The sequence below is a fragment of the Triticum urartu genome, chromosome 2A (assembly GCF_056163025.1).
Source record: "Triticum urartu cultivar PI428250 chromosome 2A, HENAU_Tu73, whole genome shotgun sequence".
NCBI classification, from domain to species: domain Eukaryota; kingdom Viridiplantae; phylum Streptophyta; class Magnoliopsida; order Poales; family Poaceae; genus Triticum; species Triticum urartu.
This window is the reverse complement of record NC_141874.1, coordinates 752,106,632-752,116,920: the sequence shown is the minus strand read 5'-3', so window position 1 is coordinate 752,116,920 and position 10,289 is coordinate 752,106,632. Positions and strand designations below refer to the sequence as shown.

General features: G+C 49.0%; 2 protein-coding genes across 2 annotated transcripts; both read left to right on the top strand.

The window, feature by feature from the left end:
* Nucleotides 1-5,400: 5,400 nt before the first annotated feature.
* On the top strand, nt 5,401-5,913 carry LOC147987771 (uncharacterized). The gene is made up of 2 exons (XM_087540431.1): nt 5,401-5,494; nt 5,598-5,913. Exons 1-2 carry the CDS (start codon nt 5,401-5,403, stop codon nt 5,735-5,737), a joined length of 234 nt encoding a protein of 77 aa, XP_087396557.1. The 3' UTR covers nt 5,738-5,913.
* Nucleotides 5,914-7,062: 1,149 nt separating this feature from the next.
* LOC147987770 (uncharacterized) lies at nt 7,063-8,609 on the top strand. Its single transcript, XM_087540430.1, has 2 exons — nt 7,063-8,332; nt 8,572-8,609. The coding sequence occupies exons 1-2, from the start codon at nt 7,072-7,074 to the stop codon at nt 8,607-8,609; spliced, it is 1,299 nt and encodes a 432-aa protein (XP_087396556.1). The 5' UTR covers nt 7,063-7,071.
* The last annotated feature ends 1,680 nt before the right edge of the window (nt 8,610-10,289 follow it).

The window sequence follows — 10,289 nt, the reverse complement described above, 5'->3', positions numbered from 1 at the left end:
AGGGGAGGGCCTACCCTCTCTATGGCGCGCCCTAGGGGAGTCCTACTCCCACCGGGAGTAGGATTCCCCCTTTCCTAGTCCAACTAGGAGTCCTTCCAAGTATTAGGAGAATGAGACAAGGAAGGGGAAGAGGGAAGAGAAGGAAGGAGGGGGCGCAGCCCCTCCCCCTAGTCCAATTCGGACTAGGCCTTGGGGGGGCGCGCGGCCTGCCTCTCCCTCTCCCCTAAAGCCCAATAAGGCCCATATACTTCTTCTCCCGTATTCCCGTAACTCCCCGGTACTCCGAAAAATATCCGAACCACTCGGAACCTTTCCGATGTCCGAATATAGTCGTCCAATATATCGATCTTTACGTCTCGACCATTTCGAGACTCCTCATCATGTCCCCGATCTCATCGGGGACTCCGAACTCCTTCGGTACATCAAAACTCATAAACTCATAATATAACTGTCATCGAAACCTTAAGTGTGCGGACCCTACGGGTTTGAGAACAATGTAGACATGACTGAGACACGTCTCCGGTCAATAACCAATAGAGGAACCTGGATGCTCATATTGGCTCCTACATATTCTACGAAGATCTTTATCGGTCAGACCGCATAACAACATACATTGTTCCCTTTGTCATCGGTATGTTACTTTCCCGAGATTCGATCGTCGGTATCCAATACCTAGTTCAATCTCGTTACCGGCAAGTCTCTTTACTCGTTCCGTAATACATCATCCCGCAACTAACTCATTAGTTGCAATGCTTGCAAGGCTTAAGTGATGTGCATTACCGAGAGGGCCCAGAGATACCTCTCCGACATTCGGAGTGACAAATCCTAATCTCGAAATACGCCAACCCAACATGTACCTTTGGAGACACCTGTAGAGCTCCTTTATAATCACCCAGTTACGTTGTGACGTTTGGTAGCACACAAAGTGTTCCTCCGGCAAACAGGAGTTGCATAATCTCATAGTCATAGGAACATGTATAAGTCATGAAGAAAGCAATAGCAACATACTAAACGATCGGGTGCTAAGCTAATGAAATGGGTCATGTCAATCAGATCATTCAACTAATGATGTGATCCCGTTAATCAAATGACAACTCTTTGTCCATGGTTAGGAAACATAACCATCTTTGATTAACGAGCTAGTCAAGTAGAGGCATACTAGTGACACTCTGTTTGTCTATGTATTCACACATGTATTATGTTTCCGGTTAATACAATTCTAGCATGAATAATAAACTTTTATCATGAAATAAGGAAATAAATAATAACTTTATTATTGCCTCTAGGGCATATTTCTTTCACCAATGCCGGCTGATCTTCAATACACATCAGCAAAACACCAAATTAATACAATACATAAAGATCATACAACACTTAAATGCAACAAACGAATAACTCTCTAGCTAAAGAATTTAAATGCAACAACAAATGCGATCAAGATCGCAACTAAGGTAACAATTGATCCAACAGCATAATGATACCAAGCCTCACTATGAATGGCATATTTTTTAATCTTTCTAATCTTGAAGTGCATTTTCTCCATCTTAATCTTGTGATCATCGACGACATCGGCAACATGCAACTCCAATTCCATCTTCTCCCCCTCAATTCTTTTCAATTTTTCCTTCAAATCCTCGTTTTCTCTTTCAACTAAATTTAACCTCTCGACAATAGGGTCGGTTGGAATTTCCGGTTCAACTACCTCCTACATACAAATATCTGTGTCAACTTGATGGGCATAATTTGTCATAAACACGAAATGCAATGAATAGTTTTAAAAGAGAATATACCACATCCGAATCATAACCCGGACGAGGGCCGACGGGGACAGATATCAAAACCATGACACTATGTATAACAAACAACGTATGAGTAAGATAATTATACGAGTAACTATGTATCCAAATCACACAAACATCAATTTTTTTATATAAATCTTCATGAACAAGAGGCTCACCACAAGGTGGTGCCGGCGACGGGACGTTGCGGGCGATCGATGGTGGTTACGACGGAGATTTAGAAGGCACTAAGTAAACCACACCTACATATGCAAACTAAGTGTTATTTTTGACCTCAGATTGCATATAAATCAAATACTAGCACATATATATAATTCCTCCCAAATTACTAAACTCAAAAATCAATCACTATATAAAGCATTGCACGAGCTAATCTAGCAATGAGAGATGAAAGGACAAAATTGCTAACCTTTGTGACCATTTGAATGGATGTGGGCCTTCAAATCTTGACAAATTTTGGGCAAAATGTGTGATGAGCTTGAGAGGAAGAGGGAAAAGAATAGAGAGGAGAAGGGGAAAGGGGAAGAACAGAGCGAGCTCGGGTGGACGAAGGGTCTATGTAGGACGACCTTTAGTACCGGTCCGTGATACGACCCGATACTAAAGGTGCTGGAGGGGCCTCGGACTGACAACATCCTGCGACCACTCACTTTAGTACCGGTTCGTGGTACGAATCGGTGCTAAAGGTTCGCCACGAACCGGTACTAATGAGAGCGGCAGGCTAGCCGTTGGAACCGGCACTAATGTGCTTCACATTTGACCTTTTTTCTACTACTGTGTAAACATGTTATAAGCAAACAGGCAGTCCGTTTCCACTTCAACAGGACACCGCGTCTCCTTAGCATGCGTCCATTGGCATGCCAAGGAGACGCCCTCCATGCATGCGTACAGCTTGGCCTCCAGAGGTTCTGCCCAGGAGTAGAGCACACGGCAAGATGAGAGGATAATCTCTCCATTGTCGTCACGAATAATCATCCCAACATCAGCGATGCCCGACCCCTCGCAGAAAGAGCCGTCGACGTTCAGCTTCAGCCACCCCTCAGATGGCGGCGTCCATTTCTCTGGCGGCTTCAACAAGGTGTGTTTGTGAAACCGCAAGCATATAGACGTGAATGAAGAAGACACGTTTCTGCTCCAATCAAATATTATTACTTTGAGCCATATTTTTTTTCCACAATTACTTCGAGAAGGCCCGATTCGTCACGAAGAAGGCGCTCGACGCCGGCGAAGAGGGCGTCGCTGCACGCTTCGAGGAGGCGGACGCGGAGTACCAGCTCACGTACACCGTGTACAAGCCCGTCTGGCGAGTACCACCTCAACGTGAAGCCGTCGTGAGCCCCGCCGCCTCCCCCGTCTAGGATGTGTTTGTAGTGATGAACTATGAACTATGTGTGTGTGTGTGTGTTTGAGTCCGGCGAGATTCAGATTTTAATGCAAACATGTTATCTTTAAGTTTTTAAATTTACTGTATCTATTCTCCGCCGGGCAAAACGTGCCCGCAAAATCAACTTAGGGCTAACCGTAAATCGGTTTTGCGGGTTGGCCATTTAGCGGCTCTGCTAGATAGAGATGCTGAGGTTGAGTGGGACCATATCTCTAAAATTTCTATTATTATTAATTTACTACTCACGTTTTTCCATTCTTAGTTTCCCAACCATTTGACAATTAGCAAAAAATTGAACTCAATTGTATATTAAGACAAACTATTGTGCTCCAAGTTACCAGGACAAATAAAAATTGCCAATTGATAATGGGGTGGAGACAGTAATGGTTAATGGATGGTACTTGTGGTGGGATCGTCGGAAAATCAGTCATCATGAGACTGTTAGTAGCCTGGTTCGGTCGGCCATGGGTATTCGTGGTATTGTGGCAAACTCGCTGCCTGCCAAGGCAAATGTATCGGTGAGATAGATTAGATGGTCCAGACCAGCTAATGGGGTGATTAAGCTAGATGTTGATGCAAGCTATCATGTGGATGAGGGTGCAGGAGCAACTGGAGCTGTCCTGCGTGATAGTTCAGGAGTTTTCATTGCTGCTTCCTGTCCTTTTAAACAGCATGCCATGGATGTCTCGACCATGGAAGCGTTCGCTCTTTTGGAAGGGATGCGTTTGGCAGAGGACTTGGGAATTTATTCGCTGGCCGTGGAGTCTGACTCAGAGGAGATAGTACAAGCTATTATGAACCCTTCGGAGTACCGCGCTTCTGCAACGGTGGTGACTGATGATTGCCGAAAGTTGTTGAGTTCTTTCGACAGGGCGACGATAGCTCACTGTGCTAGGGAAAGTAATGCGGTAGCGCATTCGCTAGCCAGGGCTAGTTATAGAGGGAAGCTTAGGGCCAGTTCTTTTGGGCGATTCTACCAGAATCGCCCCCCTCCCCAGCCTCTTCCAGAATCACCACTCCATATGTTTTTTTACAATCCTAGCTAATTAGACCTTAACTAGATAGGATGGTAAAAAAAAATGAAGTGACGATTTTGGGAGAAGCTGGGAGGGGGTTGATTCTGGGAGAATCACCGAAAAGAACCGGCCCTTAATGGGGTTTGACATGAGCACCCCTTGATTTCTTGATCCCCTCCCTTGTAACTGATATGGTTATTACGTAATAAAGGTCGCCGAAGTTCAAAAGAAAAAAAAAGACAAATTTTACATTGAACAATTGTTCTTCAGACTTTAGTTGTGGTCGACGTGGCCTCTCCGTCCTTGGTTCCACGTCACAGAGACCCATCATCCACCGCTGGTTCCAGATCAGATGGCTCCGCACCCGCCCGGCCCCACACGCATCCTCATCCCTTTCCCTCCCTCCAGATCTCTCAGTTCCCACCCACCTCTCTCTCCCCGTAGCTCTCTCCTCTCCTCGCCCCGCTCCGTCCTCCCCTCCCCTCCTCTCCTCTCCTAGGGTTCGAAGCCACAGCCGGCCAGGTAAAGCCATGCCCGGATCTCGAGTCGATCCGGTGGTCCGTCCTTTCCCCCGATTCGTGTGGCGCTGCCGCAGATCTGTGTCGCATGTCGATGTTTCCCGCCTGATCCGTGTCGAACCCCGCGTCGCGATGCGCTGTGTGTGTATGTCGAATCGTGCTTGTTCATGCGTCTGGTTGGATAGGCCGCCTGGTTTCATTTTTTGAATATGATACATGTCTGCTGTGTCAGGGACTCAGGGGATGCATGTTGAAATGGGTACAAAATCTAGCCGGCGAACAATTTTTGGGTGGTTATTAAATCTCTACACATCCACGCACCAGATATGCATGTTGAAAACAGCACATGATCTCTCTTAGTTTCTGTTGGGCAACAAATAACCGGTACTTCATCTGCACCATTGCACATGATGTGCACTAGATGCATGCCCCCTCACTTGCCCAATAATACCACAATCCATCTCGTGTTCAACTGGATTGATTCTGTTCTACCATTGTCTCATCGCGGGATGTCTATGCGAATCAGGAAAGCAACTGATTGTCTTAGTGGCCAGTGGGGGTGCTTTTTTGTTTTCTGGCCTGTCATGCTTTCTGACCATTTTACACGCATGTGAATAGTATCTTTACAACAATGCATTATATTTGACAATATATATGTCCCGTCTCTTCATTGTGCAGTAGCAATGGCGACAAAGTGCATCATCGGCGCGTTGGTTGGATCCCTTGGCGTTGCATACGTCTGCGACACGATCGTTTCTGACAAGAAGATCTTTGGAGGTGAGTAGTACCATGCTGTTACATACATGCCCATAGGATGCCTGCCTGTGCCTAACCTCTTGTAAGAATCCATCTAATCGCTGCTTCTTACTTTTGGAAATAGGCACTGTTTGCAAGACCGCGACCGACAGGGAGTGGTTTCAGGCCACGGACGCCAAGTTCCAGGCCTGGCCTCGCACCGCTGGGCCGCCGGTCATCATGAACCCCATCAGCCGCCAGAACTTCATCGTCAAGAACCCTTGATAGGTGGCACGAGCGGCATCTCGCTCCCACCATGGGATCCCAAGTTTCTTTTCTAGGGTTTTGAAGTTCCTAATAAAAGGGACTTGAAAGTTGGGGTATACTCTTTTGCTTTATGAATTTCAGTTTCTGTGAGCAACTTTGAGGTGCTTTACCGCTCGCTCGCTCATCTTTCGATGAACTCTCTTCCTCGGTGAAATCTTCCTCAGTTTCGGTTTCCGCATTGTCTTTCATGTGTTGTGTTTCTTTCTGATCCGATGCTCCATGTTGATGCTGTGATGTTAACGAGCCTATTGTTTTTGACTTTTAGCATGGTGGACTGGTGGTGCACTATAATTCTTTTTGCTTGTGCTGCTATTATGCACAATGGTAAACTATTGTTGAAAAGAATTCGTCAGCTGCTGTTCTGCTGCTGTTATTTGCAATGTTAAAACTATTATTGAAAAGCATTCATCTGCTGCTGCTATTTGCAATGTTAAACTATTATTGAAAAACATTCATTTGCTGCTGTTAGATTGCGTATCATTCTGTGATATCCTGCTGAAAATGCTGGACTCAGCTGGAGTATTGCAGCACATCAGTGCCCACTGAAGCCCAACACTAGCAACAAAACTTTGAGTTTTGAAAAAGGTAACATGATGACCACAAGCCATTCACATGACCCAACGTTCTTGATCCGCTGAAATGGTTTACATGCAGATTTTTGCAAAATTGGGAGATGGTAATTGGAACATCAGATTTCAAAACTTGTTTGCACATGAAAGGGGCGAACACAACACATGATGGGCATGTACAATGATGCTATCTTAGGAGTGCTATGTAGGATAAATGATGAGGTGGAGAAGAGAGAACTCATAAGAAAAGGTTTGTCTTCTCTTATTTAAGAGAAGACAAGAGATGATATTTTAGTACAATATGTCTCACCGCGTTTTTAGGAATAGCTAGTTGTTTAAAATAAGGCTAAGAGATGACCTATTGTAGACATTTTTTCTTGTTATCTCTAAATTACATGCAAGACTTAAGATAAGACTATCTTATCAACCATTGTACATGCCCTGACAAAAGGACAAGCGAGAGAAAAAAAACAGAATTGACATACTTTTGCTGCGGTTATGCACATTCGCAACCATCATAATTGGCAAGACTATATTGTTAGGCAATCCGATCAGATCATACCCTGCCATATTTAGTGTTCCTATATTTGCATATAAATCGGGCCATTGTGGTTAGGATTGTATTGATTTGTTTCCATGGTTATCTTGTAATCTGTCCATATATATGAGGTAACACGGAACCCACAATTGTGTGGTCAAACATTCTCTCTCTCTAGTTCTATCATGGTATCAGCCAAACGATTCGCTTCCGCCCCTCTCCACTACCGCTGCCGCCCTCGCGTTCCACGCTGCAACACCTCTCCCTCCCCAGTTGCCGCCATGTCCGACGCCAGCAACCTTCCCCATCCCCACGCCGCCCTTTGGGCTCAGGCCATGGCCATCCAAAACATCAAGAGCCTCATCCCTGTTACCCTCGACATCAAAGCCTCGAACTTCACCAAGTGGCGGTACTACCTCACCATTGCGGTCACCCAATTCGCCCTCGCAGATCATCTTGACACGGCGACTCCTCTGGCCGACGCGGAGTGGCTGCGGATGGATTCCATGGTCCTTCGCTGGCTGTGCGGCTCCATCACCTCCGAGATCGCCGGCATGGTCATGGCAGCGGGCACCTCCACCTACGCTGTCCTTGGCGGCATCACTGCTCTCTTCCGGGACAACCAGCAAGCCCGCGCAGGCTACCTTGGCCAGAAGTTCCGCAACCTTGAGCAAGGGGACAAAAGCGTCACTGCCTACTGTCTCGAACAGAAGACGGTCGCCGATGCCCTCGCGGACGTCAACGCCCCCGTCACTGACGACGCCCTGGTGTGGAACACCATCAGGGGCCTCCACGACGACTACAAGGAAATCAGGAACCTCGCGCCCCTCCTAAAGTCGTTCCCCACTTTTCTTGAGTTTCGCAACATGCTTCTCCTCCAAGAACTCAAGCCGTCGTCCACGCGCTCATCGTCCGCTGCGGTCTTCTACACCACCACGCCTGCGGGAGGCTCCCGCGGCGGCCCTGCTCCTCCGCCGCAGCAACCACATGCTGGGCGCCCTGGCTATGGCGCCCCCGGCGCCCCCAACAACTCCGGCTCAGGCCGGTACAAGGGCAAGAAGAAGCACATGGGTGGCGGTGGCGCCCCGTTCTTCCCCAGCCTGCAAAACCCATGGACTGGCGCTATCCACATGTATCCCATGACGGGTCATGGTGGACCCATCTACCCCGCCGTTGGACACGGCCATGCTCCCAGCCTCCTCGGGCCGCACCCTGCCGCATCGCCGTCTCGCCCGGCTCAGGGCTACATGGCCCTGCCAGCTCCGTCGCCCGCGCCTCCATCACCCGCGACCTTCACCTACAGCGGCTACCCCACCCACGGCTCCCCCTCGACACCGACATGGGATCCCTCCGCTCTCGCCAACTACTTCAACACCATGAGTCTGCAGGCTCCTACGGAGTGGATCATGGACACTGGAGCCTCCACTCACATGTCTTCGTCTGCCGGTAACCTCACCTCTATTTCCTCTAATCCACCACATAAACACATCATGTTCGGTGATGGCTCTTCTCTTCCTGTCTCTCACTCCGGCCATGCAACCCTTTCTACTTCTTCCTCTCACAAACTCACTCTTCGTGATGTTCTCGTCACCCCTCGCATCGTTAAAAATTTAATTTCTGTTCGTCAGTTTACTCGTGACAACTTATGCTCGGTTGAATTTGACCCTTGGGGTTTTTCTGTGAAGGATCTCAGGACAGGAGCCGTGATTCTTCGGTGCAGTAGCTCGGGTGATCTATACCCGACCTCTTCCTTGCCGCACGCCCACACCGCCTTCACCGTCGACTCCAGCCTCTGGCACCGGCGCCTCGGCCACCCTGGTCTCGAAGCATTCCGGTGCCTCGCCTCGTCATTATCACTCCCTATTAATAAAGTGCTCAAGGATCCTAGTTTATGCCATGCTTGTCAACTTGGCCGTCATGTTCGTTTACCTTTTTCTACTTCTACAACAAATATTCATCGTCCGTTTGAATTAATACACTGTGATCTTTGGACTTCACCTGTTGCGAGTGTTTCTGGTTATAAATCCTTTCTTGTTATTTTAGATGACTTCACTCACTACCTATGGACGTATCCTCTACGTAAAAAATCTGAAGCTTTTTCCCTACTATCTAACTTTCGTGGTTATGTCGCCACGCAGTTCTCTCTCTCTCCAAGCTATTCAGTGCGATAACAGACGAGAATTCGACAACCACGCCCTCCAGAATCTCTCCGCTCACCATGGGATTCAGCTGTGTTTCTCGTGTCCCTATACTTCCCCATAAAACGGTAAAGCTGAACGCATCATTCGTACTGTCAATGACATTAAACGCACCCTCCTATTCCAAGCGAGTATGCCTCCAAATTTCTGGGTCGAAGCTCTCCACACCGCCACCTATCTCCTAAACAGACTACCCACCAAAGCACTCGCCGCCCCATGTCCTTTTTCCGCCCTCTTCTCAAAACCACCAGATTATACCCTCCTTCGCACTTTCGGCTGCCTATGCTACCCCAACCTCACCGCCACAATGCCCCACAAACTGTCCCATCGTTCCGCCGCGTGTGTCTTTCTGGGTTATCCCTCCAATCATCGTGGTTACCGTTGCATGGATACTGAGTCTCGTCGCATCATCATCTCCCGCCACGTGATTTTTGACGAAACTCGATTTCCCTTTGCACCCAATTTTTCTGTGTCTAATATGCAGCAGCACGCATCGCCATCAGCCCCGGACGACGATCCGATCGACGTCCCCGCCTCGGTCCCCGTGCCTCCCATGCACGCTGGCCCGCGTCGGTCCGCTGGACCCCGCTTCGCACCTACCCCAGCCTCCCCGGTACGGTCTTCTTCGTCACCGAGCACGCCGTCCCACTTGCCTGCTTCGCCGGCCCAGTCGGCCTCGTCGACCTCGCCGGCCCGCTCGCCGGTCTCTACGGCCCAGCAGGCTTCCATACCGGCTTCGCCCGACAACGGCACTGCATCTGCTGCTGATCTCGAGGACGCGGCCTCTAGCGCTGCGTCTCCCGCGTCGAGCTCATCCACGGCTTCGTCCACGACTCCGCCGACTTCATCTTCTCCACCATCCCCGGCTCCTGTCGTTCCGGTTCATCGCATGGTCACCCGCCGACAGGCTGGCAAGATCATCGGACCTCGCGAGCGCCTCAACCTTCATGCCGTTGCCGCGGCCACTCCTGTTGTCACCCCCGCGGTTGCCCCATCGCCAGTTCCCAAGTCTGTTCGTGGTGCTCTCGAAGACCCGAACTGGCTCGCGGCTATGACAGACGAGTATGGTGCTCTTCTCGCCAACGACACATGGGCTCTTGTGCGTCCTCCCGCCAACGCCAACGTCGTCTCTGGAAAGTGGGTGTTTCGTCACAAGTTCAAACCCGATGGCAGCCTCGACCGCTACAAAGCACGTTGGGTCCTCC

What these genes read in the sequence shown, in the direction of transcription:
- LOC147987770 (XM_087540430.1), top strand. Translation starts at nt 7,072, where the DNA reads ATGGTATCAGCCAAACGATTCGCTTCCGCCCCTCTCCACTACCGCTGC. An exon ending in TCACATGTCTTCGTCTGCCG is followed by an intron (nt 8,333 to 8,571) that starts GTAACCTCACCT and finishes TTTTCTGTGAAG; the next exon opens with GATCTCAGGACAGGAGCCGT.
- LOC147987771 (XM_087540431.1), top strand. Translation starts at nt 5,401, where the DNA reads ATGGCGACAAAGTGCATCATCGGCGCGTTGGTTGGATCCCTTGGCGTT. An exon ending in TGACAAGAAGATCTTTGGAG is followed by an intron (nt 5,495 to 5,597) that starts GTGAGTAGTACC and finishes TTTTGGAAATAG; the next exon opens with GCACTGTTTGCAAGACCGCG.